Source organism: Cydia splendana, chromosome 5 (assembly GCF_910591565.1).
Source record: "Cydia splendana chromosome 5, ilCydSple1.2, whole genome shotgun sequence".
Lineage (NCBI taxonomy): Eukaryota > Metazoa > Arthropoda > Insecta > Lepidoptera > Tortricidae > Cydia > Cydia splendana.
Genome location: NC_085964.1, coordinates 5,978,947 through 5,999,938, shown reverse-complemented (window position 1 = coordinate 5,999,938; position 20,992 = coordinate 5,978,947). Strand labels below are relative to the sequence as shown.

Below are 20,992 nucleotides of genomic sequence, written 5' to 3'. Positions count from 1 at the left end.
CTGGTGTGACGTCACATTTTTTCAACGATATCGGCAAATATTGATTTAATATTTTATCAAAAACAAAAGAAATACCTATAGTAATTTTATAAACCAAAACTGATTGGGACAGAAAGTTAAACGAATAAAAACGTCGTTCCAATAACTTGTTTTTTAACCGTACAGCGAATAAAATAGTTCAAATATTTTTTGTTACTGATGAAGTTAAAGTGATGTCACAAGTTTGTGACTCCCTCTCCCCCTTGTCACAACATGTCACATTTTCTTGACCCCCTCCCTCCCCCTAAACGTGTGATGTAATTAATGGATGACCCCTAAATACACTCCTTTTTCTTCTTAATACAAAATGAATTTAGTATGGGGTAGCGCATTGTTACTGGTGAATATCCAATGGAAACTCTGGTAACTTTAAGAAGTGAACTTATGGTATGTTGCTCCGCGTCTCTCTTAAGGCGCATATGATGGTTATGGCGGAAACGGGTAAGTCTCGGTTGCTCAGTTCGTTAGAGCGGGCCGATATCCCGGAGTCGCGAGTTCAAGTCTGGTCCGAGATTGTGAATTTCACTTTTCCTTTATTTTCTACGAATTGACATTATTTTTTAAGTGCATGGCCACATAATGGCGTGCGTATGCATAACTCACCCCCCTAACAATATTATACTTAGGTTACGCCTTTTCTTTTTGTAGTGATGCTAAAATTCACCGCCTTGCGCAAAGCCCGGGAGCAGTTCAGGGTTAAGCTAATGAATCTAATTTGCCAATCCGAACCGGGGGAGGACGGAGATTGCATTCCTTCGGGAGAAGAGAAGAACATGTTACGATATTACTACTACTTACGATACGGGATAGATAATGTTCATGTTGCTCCGCTTGACAATAAAATTATAAAACGGTAAATATACCTACCTACACATTTATGTACTTATTATTGAGTTAATTTCGAGGAGGGACAAAGGGGGTCGTTTCGTTGATTATTGACTAAAGGTTTATTAGTAACAAATGTAAATTTCGAACTGTACCTATATTATGTGTTTTTAGAATTCACAACTTGATTTCACCGAAACTAAAAAGGTGGCAGGATACCATGGCGATAGCCACAGACGAAATGCGCGAGGATTTTATGATGAGCATGAAGAAGGCTATAGTGGACTTTGTTTTGAAAGATCCTAACACGGTTGGTATTATCTGTCGCTATAGGTAAAGTACATGTACGGACGAAATGCACGATGGGTAACTGAATGACATCAGTTATAATTAAGCTCGGTACACACTTATCCCACGTACGCAACGTTATGCAATGCATTATGACATCTTAACCCTGAAATTTGTACGCTTAGAAACATACTTGTCGTACGCAACGCAACGCATGACAAGTATGTTTCTAAGCATACAAATTTCAGGGTTCATAATGCATTGCATAACGTTGCGTACGTGGGATAAGTGTGTCCCTGCCTTTAGGGTTGCCATTCGTCCCGTATTACGGGACTGTCACCGTATTTAAGTATTACGTCCCGTATTTTTACTGGTCCCGTTTTTGTCCCGTATTTTGTCGACCGGTCTGGCCGGCCTAGTGGGTAGTGACCCTGCCTATGAAGAGTATGAAACCGATGGTCCCGAGTTCGAATCCTGGTAAGGGCATTTAATTATTTATTTGTATGGTGATACAGATATTTGTTCCTGCGTCATGGTTGTTTTGTCGTACGCAACGCAACGCATGACAAGTATGTTTCTAAGCATACAAATTTCAGGGTTCAGATGTCATAATGCATTGCATAACGTTGCGTACGTGGGATAAGTGTGTCCCTGCCTTTAGGGTTGCCATTCGTCCCGTATTACGGGACTGTCACCGTATTTAAGTATTACGTCCCGTATTTTTACTGGTCCCGTTTTTGTCCCGTATTTTGTCGACCGGTCTGGCCGGCCTAGTGGGTAGTGACCCTGCCTATGAAGAGTATGAAACCGATGGTCCCGGGTTCGAATCCTGGTAAGGGCATTTAATTATTTATTTGTATAATTGCATCATCATCAGCCGTGTAACAAAACCACGGGATCTCGTTTGGGCTCATTTGAATCGCCATGACAATGGACGGGACTATAGCGAAAATACGCTTTCTAGAAATACTTTTACAGCCATTAAACACTTAAATAGTCGAGTTGTAGGAAATTACTTAGTTACGATGCGACCTTAGATTATTCGTAGTCAGGTTTCTACTTAACGCCAATACACAGGGGGCCTAGCCAATCGGTGACAATCGTTGATAGAAAACGGCAATCGAAAGTTAATTTAATTTAACCTAAGTTAATTATTGTTTTAATAGTTACGTGACATTTCATATAGTATCTGTCATCCGGATAGGTTATTACTTATTCTTACTTTTCGTTTGGCGTTTGTCGTTGTATGATTGTCATCTTGACTAGGCCCCCAGATATGCCTATGCTGCATTAAATTGCTTCAACTCCCTGCGTTGAAAGCACATTCACACGCCGGTTGTAATGTATATAATTATTTGTCAACTGTCACATCAATTACGTTGCGTGCCCTAGGTGTTTGGTTCAGCCTTTAGCCCCCATTCTCACGGGAGCTTTTTCAACGCGCGTTTGAATGACACAAATGGATAACCATGTATGTATTCACACTACAGCGGTGGCGCTTTTTATCAAGCGTTGTTGGATTTTCGACTTTAAGCCGCACTCTAAATTCGATTTAACGACCAATACATCGAATTTAGAGTGCGGACAGATTCAAGCGCTTTTTTAACGCGCGTTGAAAAAGCTCTCGTCCGAATGGGAGCTTAACGTTGCGTGAAGGGAGCTAGGCTCTTCGTTAGTTTTGTCGATTGTGTCGCCTAAATATATTTTTACATGATAGGAAGAAACGGCTGAAGAAGAAGACACTCCCCTCAAGCAAGAGCTGGCAATGAAAGATGACGCATGGAGGAATCGTTACGCCATGGCCGTCAAAAAGCTCAACAAGGAACTATTCATCCTAAATCCTTGCATCGCACAAGTTTTGGATGTTTGGTGGAATAACTACAAGTAAGTTTTCAATTATTTACATATAGCTACATGAAATATAGTGGATTTCCAACCTAGTAGGCGGCTAGAGATAAATGGACTTCTGGCGATTCAGATGTTTCTTACACATTCAAAGTTAACTTTTTTTCACTTTTTTCCTTTTGACCTAACACTTTCCTTCTTATTTTCTCCGCTTTCGTCAGGGAATTTCCATCAGAGTTATTCTATTGACTCTTGTAGAGCGTTGCTAATATTAGCAGACCAATGCGCAGCAGTTATTCGCGTCGCCGTGGACATGTGAGAGAGCTTGTTGAGGTTACTTACATGTTCTTCAATAAAAACTCGAAATACATCCAATGTCTTTTTATTATTGAATAAATAATAAATCTATCACATTGTGAGTCACGATTGATGTAAAACTTCAATGATTAATTAAGATTAATATTATACATTTAAATGGGCCATCACGGAGCCATATTTTAGTTGTGGAGGCTTGACAAGAAGTGTTGTCACAGATAGAGTATAGATAGAGTGACGTACATAGATAACACAAATGTCATAGAGGTCCAATGTGCGGTGTAGCGCGGTGTATACACGATATTCAACACTCCTCCTTACGCCTCACATTGGATTATATTAATCCTGAATTTGCTATCTGCAAATATGGCTCTACATATAAAACATGGGCAAGCAAGTATGGTAGAGCTTAAAATTAACACGCATGCTAGACATAAATAAATTAACAGATGATGCATAACATTAATTAAAAGAAAACATATTTCATCACAAGCTTAACGGTTTAAGATTTAATGCCTTCACAAAGTTGTTATGTTTCTGACTACATAATGGCTTAGTTAGTACGTCTGCCACCATATGGTCAGTTTGCAAATACTTTACACTTAGGTATTTCCTTTGAACTAAATCTTTGACAAAATGGTATCTTAGGTCTATGTGTTTAGTTCGCTTATGGGAGTGATCTTTTACAAGAAGCAACCTTTGTGCACTTTGACTGTCGTTAAATACAACTACATTACAAGTTTTGTTTATAATTTCAGAAATGAAACTTTTAACAAAGCAAATGTCTTTGCAAACGTCAGCAATAGCGATATACTCTGATTCACAACTAGATAGAGCTATACAACGTTGCTTTCGGGCCTCCCAATTGATGACATTTTTGCCTAATTTTATGACAAACCCAGTGTAAGATCTACGGTCTGATATATCGTTTGCCCAGTCTGCGTCTGTGTAAGCATTAATATCAAAACTATTGCTTTTGGTAAAGTACAGTCCATAGTTGACTGTACCAGCTAAATAACGCAGAACACGTTTTGCGGCGCGCCAGTGACTTTCATTAAAACAGTTGCTAAACATACCTAACTGGCTGCATGCAAATGATATATCAGGTCTTGTACAAACACTTAAATACATCAAACTGCCCAATAATTGCCTATATTTATATGCATCATCATTTAAACATGCTTTATCTGGCTTTTCAAATTTAGTATTTACAGGTAATGGTGTGGAAACAGCCTTACAATTTTCCATATTGTACTTAACTAACAAACGTTTTATGTATGCTGACTGATTTAATGTAGTTACTCCATTTTTTCTGTGAACATTCATTCCCAAACAATTCTGTAGTTTACCTAAATGACGAACTTCAAAATTGTCTTGCAGGAGTTTTAAAACATTTTTAATACAATTGCTATGAAAGATGTAAAAATCATCAACATACAGAGCTATTATTACATATTCAGTCTCAGTTTTCTTAATGTATATGCATGGCTCACACTTACTTTGAACATAACCATTGTCTGATAAAACTGAATGTATTTTGGCGTTCCACACTCTGCTAGCCTGCTTTAGCCCGTAAATGCTTTTATTTAATAAACAAACTTTGTCATTCTGTTTAAAACCTGATGGTTGTTCCATGAAAATTTGTTCATTAAGGTCTCCGTTTAAAAATGCAGTAGTAACGTCTACATGATCAATTTCTAATTCTAATTCAGTTGCCAAAGAAAATAAAATTCTCAAAGTGCTGTGCCTTACAACAGGTGAAAAAGTGTCAGTGTAGTCTATCCCCTCTTTCTGACTAAAGCCACGAGCAACCAGTCTTGCTTTAAATTTAGAATCTTTACCTGAATCATCTAGTTTCTTTTTAAATACCCATTTACACTTAACTATATTTTCATTTTTGGGTCGATCGACTAGCGTCCAGACATTATTTTTGATCATAGAGTTATACTTACTTTGCATCGCCTCGAACCAACTATCCTTTTCTGACGAGTTCACGGCTTCTTCATATGACGAGGGTTCATCTAATGAACCATCAGCCATCGTTGATAACATGGATAAATCGTAGTCGTCAAATCTGCTAGGTACAGTACCTCTCGTGCTACGTACGGGGCGTGAGCTAAATGTGTCGGCAGCAATGAGCGGATGCGACGACATCGACTCCTTACCAGGTGAAGTTGACTCCGGCACAGAAGACACAGCGCCCAGCGGGTCACAAGCTCCATTACCTTTGTCATTACTATCAAGTGATGACGCAGGAAGCGAAGACTCAGAGCCCACCGGCACATAGTCTTCATCACGCGCGTCATCATCACCTTCATCGCCAGTACAATATCTTTCAGACAGCGGCGACCACGCAGGTGGCGTCGGCGACTCCGCATCTGAAATGTGACGAGGGCTAATTGAGCAAGATTTGTCAGATTTATCACATTCATTATTAGAATTGGCTTCATTATTTAAATTCAATTAATTATTTAAAATTAATTCATTATTTAAAATGCATTGACTAGATTCATTTGAATTTAAATCATTAACATTATTAAAATTGCCAATATTCATGTCAATATTATAAAAATAAAATTCATCTCCACAACTTGGCTTGCAACTGTCATTTTTTCCAGGAAATTTATCCTCTAAAAAGGTCACTGTCCTTGCAAGTATTACGTTACGAGGATTGGCAGGATCACTCAAACGATAACCTTTGCAGTTTTCACCATAACCCACAAATATGTAAGCTTTCGCTTTTGGATCAAGCTTACGAAGTTTTTGACTAGGAATCAAAGAATAAGCAAGGCATCCAAAGACGCGTAAATGGCTAACATCTACATCAGACTCAGACCATAAGCATTCAGGAATGTCACCGGACAAAGCTCTGGTAGGAGACCTATTTTTTAAATAAATCGCGCACATTACGCTCTCTCCCCAGTAGCGATTACAAAGGCCGGATTCATGTAACATTGCTCTTGCTTTGTCAAAAATCGTTTTCCCTGCACGTTCCGCAACACCATTCTGTTGGGGTGAATAAGGTACAGTGGTCTGGTGAATGATACCGTGCTTCTGAAGAAAACTACTGAGTCTATGATTAACATACTCTGTACCATTATCTGTGCGAAGCACTTTAATTGGCAAATTCTTTTGTTTCTCAACTAGGCTTTTGAAATTAATAAAATGGGAGCTTACCTCAGATTTATTCTTCATCAAGTAGCCCCAAGTCTTGCGGGTGTAATCGTCAGTAAATGTAAGCAAGTAACGTGCATTGCCCCACGAGCGCACTTGCATCGGGCCTATGACATCGGAGTGCACGAGCTGGTTAGGGTGTGTGGCATGACTGGTGCTGATCGGAAAAGATGCACGAGGCATTTTCCCGGTCAAGCACGCCTCGCACCTACCACGAGTGTCTTGATCCTCCTGAAACCGAAAATTCATGCAGTGTTTCCCATCACCCAGCGTGCGCATACCTTCTTCTGACAAATGTCCAAAGCGCGAATGCCATGTGCCCATAGACACATCTGACGCAGCATGAGCCTTCTCTGTCCCTTGCCTATGCATGGGCTTGAGAGACTCCTCCTCGAAGACACGCCGCCCTTGCACCTTTACTTTATACAACCCTTTCTCTTTCCTAGCTGTCAAAACTTGGTTGCCTGTGATTTTACAATCTTTATATATTCGACAGTTATCCTTTGTAAAAATGACAGTATATCCCCTATCGGCAATGCGTCCCACTGACAATAAATTATTTGTAAGGTCTGGCACATGGAGAACATTATTTAGGCTTATGTTAGAAGATATAGGAACCCTACCAGTATTATTACTACACAGTTTATGACCATTAGCAATAAAGACAACAGAATTTTTACCTTGGGTTTCACTGAAAAGGTTTCTATCTGAGCACATATGGGCCGTCGAGCCTGAATCAACGACAAATTCTTCTTCCTCTTCACTACAGGCTGCATTCGCAGAACCATACATTGACTGCGTAGGCTGATCCCTTTGCTCCTCCCTTCGTTTCTTGAAGCAACGTTTTACTGTATGTCCATTCTTCTTACAAAAGCTGCAGTATAAGGGACTCTTCTTCTTAACATGTAAAGCTGTAGAGTTCTCCTCTCCATTGCGCCTATGCTCCTCCTGTAGCAGGCGCGTCCGGACCACTTCAGTAGTTAATTTACTTGTCAAGCAGGCAGTTTCCAATCCAGATACAAGATTGTCGAACTCCTGGGGCAGGCCGGAAAGCAATATCTCAGCTACTTCATCGTCATCTATGGTTTTATCGATGTCTGCCAGTTGCTGGACCAATCGCATAACCGCCTCGATGTACTCCGACATTCCACTAAATTGCTTGTACTCGATCTTGTGTAACTGCCTGAGTAGGAGCACTTTTCTATATAGACCCTTCGGCTCGAAAGTATCTGCTAGCTTCTTCCAAGCGTCTTTAGCCGTCTTAGCTTCACGCACATATTGATATAAATTTGGCTTAATGGCTAAACAGATACGGGCCAAGGCACGGGCTTCATTGGTGGCGTCGGTGTTGGTACCTTCGACGCACGTCCACAGACCGTCAAGGGTCAATAGCATTTGCATGGCAAATTTCCAATTTACGTAATTGTTTATGCCGTCGAGTTTCTCGATAGGGATTTCCGTGTGCTTAGTAGACATGTTTTAAGTTTATTGGATGGATCCGGGTGAAGATATAAATGACGGATTGCACGAGGGGATGTGTGCAGATCCGTCCACATCTAACCTCAAAACTCAAAATGTATGTAACTATTCTTGCACCTTCTTGGTGTTTTTGTACTTACAATCGCACGGCGTTATATCTGGGCTTAGTAACCTATTAGCAGACCAATGCGCAGCAGTTGTTCGCGTCGCCGTGGACATGTGAGAGAGCTTGTTGAGGTTACTTACATGTTCTTCAATAAAAACTCGAAATCCATCCAATGTCTTTTTATTATTGAATAAATAATAAATCTATCACATTGTGAGTCACGATTGATGTAAAACTTCAATGATTAATTAAGATTAATATTATACATTTAAATGGGCAATCACGGAGCCATATTTTAGTTGTGGAGGCTTGACAAGAAGTGTCGTCACAGATAGAGTATAGATAGAGTGACGTACATAGATAACACAAATGTCATAGAGGTCCAATGTGCGGTGTAGCGCGGTGTATACACGATATTCAACAGCTAATTAATTGGCGATTAAGATTATATATCTATTTACAAGTATATATCGGCAACCAAACCTATTCAGCAGTATTAAAAAAGAAGCTTTCCTGAACAATAATTTGATGGAAGCCTCTTACTTCGGAATTTTGTTTCAGTGATATGCGATTGGTAAATTTAGAGGATCTGACATCGTCATCAGATGCTTACACCCTACAGGAGTTTAACTCTGTTTGTAAAAGACATATCGAGATATCAACCAATATCCTTTTGAAGGAGTGGCTACCGATGCTGAAAGCTATTTTTCTACAGGTACTTAATCGAACTTCATTAATACATTGACTTACACTGTATTGCCTTATTTAATCATCACAATGTGACTTGATACTTCGCTGTACCAATATTACAGGGTTCTATGTTTCGTTTTTATCGAACTGAAATTTGAACATTGTCATAGTGACATTAAGTCGAATTTCAACTATCATGAAAATGTAACATAGAGCTCTGTAATATTGGGCCAGCGACTTGATACTATTCTCAGATATGTAGAACGCAAATGCACTAGAGGTAATATTATCTACAGTGCGCTGAAGCAACTCAATCAAGAGCACTGCCGAATACAGCTTCAATTAGACGCTCCATTTGTCAAAGACCCGTATTGCACCCAGATGAGCCAGACTTGAGCGTTTGGTCACGATCTTAACCCAAACTGACCCGATGAAATGAAATGAAGGATCGGTCGCGGTTTTGTAGTTTCTGGAAAGTTATGTTTAATCAGTGCGATGCAACGTATAGCACTAGTAGAGTTTCTGACGTATTTCACGTGTGCATCAACCTGCTACGACAAGTTTCCCTCTACGTACCTATTAATTTCAGCGTGCTATGGCGGCTCATTATCGCTCAGTCGTGCTACGGCGTAGTACTGGCATGCACTAGAAATAGTAGAGATATTGTTTTTCATAGTAATAAATTGCGAAATATCTTGGGTGTTAAGGTATGCAGTTTGGGAGTCGTGAATCAAACACGGGCATCGAGTTAAGACTGGGTGTTTTATGCGAATCTAATGCTACCCATCTATGTCCAATACAAATAACTAACATTGGGGAAATAATTATGTGTTTGTTAAGAACCAATAGAATCACAACATTTGTTTTCCTCGCTCAGCGTGTAGTGATTCTATTGGTTGTTAACAAACACATCCCTCGCTACGCATCCTCGCACATCTCTGATGGAAACGCAGGTTTAGGCCATATAAATAAGAATGACTAAGCTTTATGACAATCGGCTGGCAATATTCTTATTTTGGTTTGACCCTTGTTACTTTATTACACTGTACCTAAATTTTTGTTAATTCTACAGGGGATGAAAAGGAAACAAGTCCCAGAAGCCAAACAGGCGTCCAAAATAAAGCATTTTTATAATTGCTTGGGTTGCTTGATGACATATAATTTACAAACTTTATGCCTGAAATCGATGAAACAATTCACTGATTACTTGTTGGATGTGGGGGTACGTGTATAATTTGTATTAAATTATTCCTGAGTCCAGATAATTAAGTATGTCTACTTGTCTATGTTTCAGTAATATCTCTTATGTCACCACTTTTGCAGGGTTTAAATCGAGGATTTGTGATAAATCTTGTATTTTCGAATGATGTGATAGAATTCGAGCCCACATTCAAACAGTTTAGAAATCAGCTGAGACTATTGTACGATTTTCTTACGGACGCGTGTAGGGTTCCACGGTTGGAGACCATGCTGTATAAGGAGACGGTCTGTCCCGGTAGGACTTTTCTACAGGTAGGTGCCAAGCTATAATACCATTTGGGTTATTAATTTATCTTTCTCTATATATTTTTTAATTAATATATCCGACTCTCATGCATACTTGCCTTAGAATAGAAGGTAAAACTAGTGGAAAGGGGATTTTTGACTGAAGGAAAATGTATGCCTGGGATCATCCGCCCCAACTACGCTCTATAATAAAATTATATGAATATTAATTTCATTCACATAAACTTTTTGTATGTCAGCCGATCATAGACGAAGAGCTAGTAGAAGGATATAAAAAGCAAATAGCTGACTTAATAAGTGAACAAAGAATTGGACCAGAACTGAGAGTTCAGGATTTCGATGATTACGTGTGCTTGTTGAACGGAGAGGTACATAAGTGTGTTTTTTATTTAAAAGACTGCCTTTCGTAAAGACTGCCCTGCTTTATATCAAATTGCTTTTGTTAGAAATGAGTCTTACTCGTAACTACATAGGTATCGTAAAACATCCCAACTATAGTCCAATACTGCAACTATGGTCCATTCCTTTTGGTTTACTCCAAGTTTTTTTCTTCCATTCATAAACATACCTTGCATTAGAACTACAAAAATACAGTAAAAACACACTTTAACGAAAATATAACAGTTAATTTTGAACCATAGTTTGGAGCTTTGGACTATAGTTGGGAGGTTTTACTATGGAATTACTTACACATTCACGCCAGTACCTAAGGTATATACGATTGAGACCTTGCTTACAGTTGGGTAGTTACTTTAAAGCCTAGTCTTTATTCGTGGTCATAATTTGATTTAATAAATTTTCACAACCGATGTTTTTTTAGTCGATGTCAAGCGTGGAATCGTTCATCAACTCTAACCCTCCCAAAACTTTCGAAGAATATTGCGCGGAAGCGGTAAAATGGGTAGAGCTAGCCAAAGAAATACCGTCAAAACTAGAGGGGACCATCGTGATAGGGATGTTTCAGATGCAAAGAGGAGAACTTATCAATTCACTTCGACAGGCAGCGACGAGATTGGCTAACACTATTTTACGGAGGATGACAGATGACTATCAGGCTGAGATTAAAGCGTAAGATTTGATACGGCTTATTTAATTTGGTTAATTGAGTTACTAGGCAAAACAGTGTACGAAGATCTGTATTAACCTGGTGTAAGTAATTTAATAATGAGTAGGTATAGAAGAGACTTATTGTCACCGTAAATTTATTTACTGTCATCTTGCGACACAGGATTAAAACTTTTAGAACGCTATAATATGACTTGGATCCATGTTCCTTCACGATTATGTGTTAAAATTGTCAAATACCAACCAGTGCTCGCCATCTACATGAGTATAGGCCACAGGTATGGCGCCATCTTTTCGAGCATATTATTTTCTTGATTTTCCGAGGAACGTGTTTTCTTAGACTTTATTTATCTTATACACTTCATAGATCTTTAATAATATGTACAGCAAGCTGCAAAATTGCATGCAAATTATTAATGGAATTTATTCATAAACTGGCCATACACTTTTGCAGCTGGGTGTAAGCTATGATATTTTATATGGGTGTAAGTACGTTTCTTGACTTCTGCCTCATTTATAATGCAATAAAATAAGCACTTCTTCGAATTATGTATGTACATATTAACCCCAACTGTACCTTCTGCCTGAAAATAGTTGTTGTATGCATTCAAATCCCATCAAAACAATAAGTATATAACTAAGAATAAGAATTACCACATAATCAATACTTGAAAATAAAGATTAAATAAGTGGCAATAAACTAACTAAGTAGGTGTTATTGGCATTTGGCAGTAAAAGTGTTAAGCAGGTAAGGTTATTTAAATGAACATTATAAAATTCTATTGTTAAAATGAGAAGGAGCGTGTTCAGGTAATTTTGAACACCTTACCCGCTTACCTATTTTTGGTGCTGTGTCTATCTATGAATAAATGGTAATGCCCTGCAATTCTAATAGCATATACGACGAGTATTCCCTAATCGCGACCACCCTCCTAACGCCGCCGCCGGACACGAGCGGGCTGATGGAGCTCATAGAGTACTACAAGAAGGCACAGGGGGTCCTCGTAGAGGAGATGGAGGACAAGCTGAGGAATGTGCTGCGTTACATTGTGTTCCTAGGGGACTACACGTCGTTCACGCCGTTGGAACTTAAGGCTAACAACCAGACTTTTCACTGGTTAGTTGAAAACACATTGCTGCGTAAAATAGATTTGTTATTAACCCTTTTCCAGGCTGCACTAATCTACAAGGTATTCTCAAAAAATCCAAATACATTTCCAATAATCCAGCTTTCATGATTCGTTTGAAGACTAGTCATATTTCCCTAAAGTCAAATCTAATTTGAACCTTAAATCGGATGGCTAAGGTTGCAATCCTACTGACGCGACATCAATGGCGACTGCTTCCCTGACGGATGGTTGTTGTTGCAACGCTGTGTCAAGAGCAGTTGAGACGGCCAATGCATTTCCGCTTATGGCTTTACATTCTTTACAAGCCTATCGCTGCACGGCACTTCTTGAATCTTGCCGCATAAGTCGCATGTGGTCAATAAATCGTACTATGCCTGGAAAAGGGTTAAGAATGCTCTTCACTTGCACCACTAAGTAATGTGGACTTACAGGACGCGTATATGTGGTAAATTGATTTAGATGTTTGTTGGCTATCGATAGTTGCGATAGTTTGGAGCGTGCATGTGTATAGGCGGTTTTGTTAAAATGTGAATCATAATAATAGGTATTATACTAGAGTCAAACCAATGCTAAGTGGGCAGCGATTTTGATAGGTAGCACATACTGTGAAAGTGTTAAGTAAACGTCATAATTTCATAGAAGTTTGGCGTTTAAAATAACACTTGCACAGTCTGTGCTATCAAAATCGCTGCCAACTTTGCTTGGCCTGACTCTACTCCTAAGCTGTTTAGATATGTACTCAACTAATTATTTCCCCAATTCAAAATATTGTTGACGTTACTCGTAACTAATCAAACATATATATACTGACTTTCCTGTTTAAATTATTAATATTTATTTAACCAGTCTTTAAAATTGATAGTTGGAGTTTAGGTGTACTTATTAAGAAATACCTATTTTAGGGTGTTAAGTTTTATAATTTTATAAATAAGAAGAGGGTTTGACTGTATAATGTATATGTGCATTTAAAGGTATGCTCGCTTGCCCGGTATTATTGAAGAATCTAAAGTTCTTTGTGAGCAAAAGAAAGTCGAGTACAAGGCTCTGCTGAAGGTAAGTACGTACTTATATAGTACATACATATATTATGTAATTGTAAATTATGTTTTATTTAAGTAAAGAGAAACATGGTAATAATTCTGTTAATGTTTTAGACTAGAATTGCTAACTTTATAAACGATTTAGACGTTTACGAAATGCAATGCAATGAACTACAATACTGGGGTGACATTGAACAGTTATCAAAATATGTCCTACGAGCTCGACGGCTTGACGAAAAGTAAGTGATTATTAATGATTACTTTGATGTTAAGGTAATACCGTTAAATTTAACTAAGGTCCAGTCCTAAAGTAAAAAAAAAAATTACATTTCTAAGTACCTATATCTATGTTATTTTTTGTTTTGTTGAAGTGTTTTCTTACATTTAATATTAAAATGTTTTGCCTAAGACTATTAAAAATTTAGATCACGGGGAGTGTATAGTTGGAAGGTACGCACTGTTAGTCCCGTGTTGTATGAAATGTTTTGTTTATCCAGGTTGGCTAAAGCTTTGGCGACAATCGATCAATTCAATCAAGAAGAGGCATCTTTCGGGTACGAACTATCTCAGTACCCAAAGAGAAAACGCATATACGATAAACTTGTGCCATTTAAGCGATTATACGACTCCGGAAATGATTACCTCCAAAAACATCACAATTGGATCACATCTAAAGTATGATATTTTGTTGTTATTATGCTCAATATACACCTAATTTCTATAATTCATTTATACGGTAATTACTTTTTCTCAAACATGCAATGAAATATTGATGTTATGTTCCTTATAATAGGCTGCGAAGTATGACGTTTCAGGTGCGGCTAGGACAAAAGGTCGTTAATGGAATTTCATACACATCTTGCAGGCCTAGGCCGGCAAAGTCCTCTTTTTTTAATTTTCATTTCACAGATATTTTGTGACACAGCATAGTGGCATTCATCCATTAAATAAAATTAGAGGCGTATTTGCTTTATGGTTCGTAATGACACTCTGCCACAAAGAATATAATACTCACTAGGAGAAGAACGGTAACTCCATACAAAAAAATGTCCCCAACCGTTTATACGTTTATACTAGTGGCGCCGTCTTTGTGTACCAATGGAACTAAAGTTGACAACCGGTTTAGCGTGGCGGGTATTGGTAGGTAGTAATTCTGTTGATAAACATATTTGTTATCTTCATATCACGAAATATATGCAAGATGCAAATATTACCCCTTGTTTGTGGTATTATCAATTGATTTAAATAAAAGGCATGTTTATGTTTATAACATTATATATATTATTTATTAAAAAATGTTTTACATATAAAAATATACATTGAAAACTGGCAACTGGCAACTTAATAAAAAAATAGACATTAATAAAGCGCATTCACAAAGTTTTCAGTACCTTTTATACAAATAACATTAGGCATGCCTACCTATTACACTTTACACACAGATACACTACACTTTACATACGGCATTTTACACAGATTTCCAACTTGTATTCATACATTTCTTCACGGTTAATTAATACGCTTTCCAGATGCGTTATGACTCGGTTCCTTCTGAACCCACTAAAGTTGTAAATTTCACTCTGGCTGCTTCAACAGCCGTTGCTCCGCATTTAGCACATTTTCTATGTGCATTGCTGTAATCCATGTAGGTACAGGGCTGTAACCGCGAAAATCGAAGTTCGCAATTTGCGGGCATTTTTCTCTGTCACTCTAATTACGCGTTCATTGGAGTAAAAGAGAAAGATCCCCGCAATTTGCGAATTACGGTTTTCGCGGTAGCCGCTCTGACTTACAGTCTTAAGTGGTACGTAATAGCGGTACACGTTGTATGTATTATTTAAAGAGTTAATAAATAACATTTTCGTTATGAACTTTAACCACAGCAGTTGGACAGAGTCATTGACAAATATATTTTTTATTATGGTGGGTAGACGTACCTACCCTCCATATATTTTATGAACATTGATAAAGACAGTTGGAAGCAAATATTCATTATAAAACTTAATCGCATGTAATTAAGTTTTAAGCGTTTTAAGTCCCGTTTTATGATTAATATTGTATAAAATTCGTGATAATTTAAATCAGAGTTGGGAGCAATGTTGCTGTAGAAAAATGTTTTTATTTTTATTACTCGCAACTTTTTCCCGGAGGCCAACGCACACATAGAAGATTAAGGCGCACACATGCGCAATTATTTGGGGACATAACTTTCTTAGGAAGTGAACAGGCCTTGCTCTGCCACTACGCCTATAAAAAAAAAAACAAAAAACAATGTTTGCTATAATTTGCAGTTTTATTTGTATAAAATTAACATGAACTTAATAAATAATACATTCTATAATTTTATAATTTTAAATTATAAATTTAACTACACAAATAAAAACATTTAAAATATTTCATCTAAACGTGAGCGGTAAAAAGGTCTACTCAAACACGCGTAGTTATATTTTTTAAATTGTTATGGAGGTAAAGTTGAAAAATATTCATTCTGTTTTATTGGATTTATGGTGCGTTGTTGATTTTTTGACTTTAATATGAGTTCCGACGAAATAATGAAATTAATATTAATTGTAATCGTAGGCGTTGGAATTGGCAGCGTAAGCAGAATTGATTTTAATAACTTGCTGCCTCTGCCGCCAAGTCAAAGACGAAGTATGTATATGGTTGCTTATGGCAATTTTATTATTTGAGAAACTAAGAAAAATGGCTTACAGTTTATTAGAAACAGTTTTGTGGCATATTTTAAATGGATGTAACTACAAATTCGTCAACACTGTGGAAATTATACTTATTTACTCCGTGCATAAAGCAACGATGTATGTGAAACATGATATCAACATGAAAGACTATGTAAACGTATGTGACGAAAACGACAGTTAGACGGATACAAGGCGAAAAAATCAAAGATACATGAAAATATACGGGTAGTAAAAATACACGACTCGTGTAAAACATACGCGTGATAATGATATAGGTACGTGTTGGTTATATTTTGGGTGTATTTTACTTTTAGTTTTTTCTATAAATAAAACTTGGGTTTCGTGGATTTTTTATTTTATTTATTTCATTGCATGTTTGAGAAAAGCACTATACATACCTCGGCGGGAAATGGGGTTGTCCGCGCTCAGACCTATCCCTATTCTCCCGCACTTTTGTGCGTAAAATAGCACTTTTCGTGCGTATGTCAAAAGTTTAAAGGGCCATATGTACTGTAAAACGTTGTACGATACACGTGCGAATAGGTAATTCGCAACTCGTGTCGATTTAAAACACTCCCTTCGGTCGTGTTTTAATTTGTCGCCACTCGTTTCGAATTTCCTCTTTTCCGCATTTGTATCGTAAATAACTATTTCAGGTTGGAAGTCACGAACCCGAAGATATCGAGGGTGACATTGCATATTATTATAAGATAATCTATAAACTGGAAAAATCCTTTCAAGATGTACCCGAACCATTTCGTCTAGCTGCAACAATAAGGTATGTATAGTAAGGTATTGTTACTCTCATGCAATGAGGAGGTGAAAAAAGAACATACTAGATGAGTATCTATGTATATTGTGACGTTTATACAATAAAAGTGCAATGCGAACTACCTGCAAGTCGACATTCTGTTGTCAACTGTCATGGCGTACAGGCGGGTCGCGGAGCACACCTGACTGACCAACTGAGTTTTATTTATCACCTTGTAATACAACAGAACCTAGACGTCACAATGGCGACGAGAATAAAGAACGTAAGAAAAAACAAAAAAAATCGATGTAGTTGCTAAATAACCGACAAAAAGTTATCAGTTTCAAATTATTTTTTCAATATAAGGGAGGGAGACGAATGACCCAAATAGCACAGGTATGATGGACCCATTGTGGACTTAATTTATAGCTCTGAGCACATAAACATCTTTATAAGGTACACTTCTGGTATTTAAACTATATTTTGATCGAGAAAAGAACTATTTTTACGCTAATATTATTACTATAGGGCACATTTCAACGTCTTATTCAGTTTAAATACTATTTAATGCTTTTACCTTTCCAAAAAACGGGTCGGTGAACAGAAATTAAGCCAAATACAGTAAAATAAGTTATTATAAAATAGAAATAAAACTTTTATAGCGACTGTGTATTTAAGGAAGCGTGTAAAACTATAATTAAGTTATACGTATTATAAATAAACTGTCGCGCATATTGCTGTGTAGTGCTGAATATGTCTGTTCACCGGTAATTTACTACAGGTAACTAAGTATACCAACGTGGTGCTGTCTGCGTTAACGGTTGTTGAAACAATATCTGGGTGCGCTGTAGTTTATTATTAGCTCACAAATGTATCAAATTAACGACAAATGCTTAATAATAGTTCACATAATAGGGTTAACACTTTTAACCAGAAGTTATCTACCTAAATAAATAATAAGTGTACGCTTTATTTAGCGTCAGACTCAATAAAAATCAACAGATCATCTGCTATACAACATGGTGCTACTTAGCTTACGTGTGCTAGTTAGATATGCATTTAAATTATTTAACCAAATCAGCATAATATTATCTGGGTCTTGTTTCTATAATGCAAAAGGAAAAATAAGTAAACAAACTGATACTGTCGGTGAAATTTGTCGTAAAGCTTAAGCTTAATACGAGTATTCTCCAAAAATGGAATACTTTTATGGTTGTAAATGTTGTTGTGTTAATATTGCACTCACCCTCCTGGGGCCCAGCCATACAAGGAAAAAGTCTGAAATTTGCTATTGAAATTTGAATCTATAGTGTATTCAGGGTTGATTTTGTTTTGTTTAAAATGGAACGAAGCAAAACAGATGCAACTCTGCTTCAATTAAACATTAGGTTGTGTCGCTAAGGAGCAAAATGTCATGGTTACGGCGACGGCGAACATTGAATCCTGAACGAAGCGAGGTATTAAAATGGAATACTGAGCGTAGTGAGGGATTCAAGTGTTAACGCCCAAAGTGAAAATAATTTTGCTACCATGTGACCCATACTGCTTTTACATCACATAATATATGTATAAGGAAATAAAAAATAAAAATAAGTTAGATTAAAGAACCTAAAGTCTTAAGAGTTTAAACCTAGAGTCTTAAGAGTTTAAAGAGTGAAAAGAGTCTGAAAAGTCTAAAGAGTTAAAAGAGTAAAGAGTCTAAAGAGTCTAAAGAGTCTAAAGAGTCAGTCTAAAGAGTCTAAAGAGTCTAAAGAGTAAATGGTCTAAAGAGCCTAAAGAGACTAAATAGTCTAAATAGTCTAGAGTCTAAAGAGTCTAAATAGTCTAAAGAGTCTAAAGAGTCTAAAGAGTCTAAAGAGTCTAAATAGTCTAAAGAGTCTAAAGCGTTTAAAGAGTCTAAATAGTCTAAAAAGTCTAAAGAGTCTAAAGAGTCTCAAGAGATTAAAGAGTAAAGAGTCTAAATAGTCTAAAAAGTAAAGAGTCTAAATAGTCTTAATAGTCTAAATAGTCTAAAGAGTCTAAGGAGACTACAGAATCTAAGTTAGAGTCTAAAGATTGTAAGAGTTTAAATAGTCTAAGGAAGTCTAAAGGGTCTAAGGGTCTTCAGAGTCTGAAGAATCTAGAGTCGTACATGTGTGCAGTAAACAGATTTTGTTGAAAATAATTATAATAAAAAAAAACCATTTTCCGAATAAATGTAAAAAATTCTTCCACCGAACTTAGAAAGTACCTACTACAGCTGGTAGGACCGTGGGCCTTGGGAAGGTATGGCTATGCTTAATAATTCTGCCGCGCCAGCAATGATTGCGCGGTGATCGATTACATTTGGAAACTCATGAAATGCTTACCTTGTCCTCCTTAAATAAGTTCTTTATTTAATTATTTAAACGAGTTTTCAAATGCAAGTACCGCGGTTATGGTGGTGGGGCGGGGTTGCTGATGCCGACTATGGTGTATTTAAAATAACTAACTAGACATTGACACAACCTTGCCTATAAATATGAAAACTAGAAAAGTCGAGTTTCATAGGCTGAAAAGACAATGGTATTAATGTATAGTTTATGCAAGATACGAGTTCCGTATAAATAAATACCCACAATTGGAGTGAAGACTCCGTGAGTGAAACCTAAGTCCGAATAAGGAAATACCATTGGAGTGAAAACTCCGCGAGTGCTGCATGGGATATCGGCCCATGTAGTGCAAATGATAAGTTCTTCAGAATTAAAAATAAATATAGCTCAGGAAAAATTCCATAAAATTTAAATTGTTAGTAATATGTGACTATAATTAACGTTAAGGAGTGAAACTCAGGTTATTGTCACAAAGACTCGTTGAACTTTAATGTATGTCTTGGGGTCCAATCCTATGTATATGTGTCTACCTGTTCTGTTTGTTACACGTTAGGTTACTTCGATAACTCCTTAAGTACAGAAACTCGGTAGTTAGAAGGTACTTACCTAACGCACATGTTCCGTGCTTACTTACGGATAGTATTACAATAATGTCTTAATTGTCCGCTTTAGAATGTGCCTGAGTGTCGTGTGCCTGCTATCTGCGAGCACTCTTCCAAGTACGCACGTTTCAGAAGCTAGCGTAATGGACATTTTTAAAGTTGCTGTCGACAAATTACAAGAATACTTTTCGCAAAAACAGAGTTTGTATGAACGATTCGTGTTTCGACTGATGCAACAAGAATTGTACTTTGGAAATTTCTAATCTAATCTATTCCTAATGATTCTAAATGTGATTTCAATGCGGAAAATTGAGCCTCCGCCGATCTAAAGGAAAATATTGAATCTAGGGGTTTCAGTTACAATAAACAAGTGATTATGGGAACAAATTTGATAAAATGTTAGGAGGCAACTGAAAGAGTTTTTGGGCAAACATAACAAACAGGTAGACAGGATTGCGATAATGGCGCCGCCTTACCCCTAAAAGATAAAATGTGCCGGCATGTGATAAATGTGCCTACAAAGGCCAATTCAAAATGCAAAGCTGCACTAGGACTAAATGAGTACCGATAAAAGTCGACGGGCCGACTAAATTAAAGTCCAAAAATAAATAAATTACCTAAAGTCAATCAACTAATTTTAGTGCCAAAAGAACACAATAGTAATTCTATAAATTTACAATCAGGTCAAAGGTCAATTTAAGGTAAATAAATAGACGCTGGGTCCGTCACAATGCCACACATTGTGTAGGTATCTAAAGTAAATGCTGAAAAAAATACAAAGTACCAATCAGTGACGATGCGTGAAACCTTGCACTCCCACTGCGCTACTTTATATATGACTTGTTCCTAATAGTGAAAACATACGCATACGAACATAGTAACCAAATCCGTAAAATGGACGGTCAAGCGATGGCGTCAATATCGGACAGTTACCCAGATAGAGATGAGTTTTAAATAAGTGTAATAAAAAGGTACGTTAGTGGGAAATTTATACTGTGTAGTGTACGTATAAAAACGTAAGGACCAGACGTGATCTTGATTGCACCAAATTGCAGTTTGCCTAGTTGAAGTTGAAACTAACAAAATC

General features: G+C 37.2%; 1 protein-coding gene across 1 annotated transcript in view; it reads left to right on the top strand.

Annotated features, from left to right (window-relative positions):
* Positions 1 to 20,992, top strand: part of LOC134790508 (dynein axonemal heavy chain 7-like) — a 71,346-nt gene that overhangs the window by 985 nt on the left and 49,369 nt on the right. Inside the window, exons 2-14 of the mRNA XM_063761332.1 lie at positions 688 to 892; positions 1,039 to 1,174; positions 2,870 to 3,036; positions 8,633 to 8,786; positions 9,834 to 9,983; positions 10,085 to 10,273; positions 10,507 to 10,635; positions 11,088 to 11,335; positions 12,228 to 12,449; positions 13,434 to 13,515; positions 13,617 to 13,741; positions 14,000 to 14,177; positions 16,858 to 16,979. Of these exons, the coding sequence (XP_063617402.1) occupies positions 688 to 892; positions 1,039 to 1,174; positions 2,870 to 3,036; positions 8,633 to 8,786; positions 9,834 to 9,983; positions 10,085 to 10,273; positions 10,507 to 10,635; positions 11,088 to 11,335; positions 12,228 to 12,449; positions 13,434 to 13,515; positions 13,617 to 13,741; positions 14,000 to 14,177; positions 16,858 to 16,979 (2,107 nt within the window). The remainder of the gene's footprint in view (positions 1 to 687; positions 893 to 1,038; positions 1,175 to 2,869; positions 3,037 to 8,632; positions 8,787 to 9,833; positions 9,984 to 10,084; positions 10,274 to 10,506; positions 10,636 to 11,087; positions 11,336 to 12,227; positions 12,450 to 13,433; positions 13,516 to 13,616; positions 13,742 to 13,999; positions 14,178 to 16,857; positions 16,980 to 20,992) is intronic.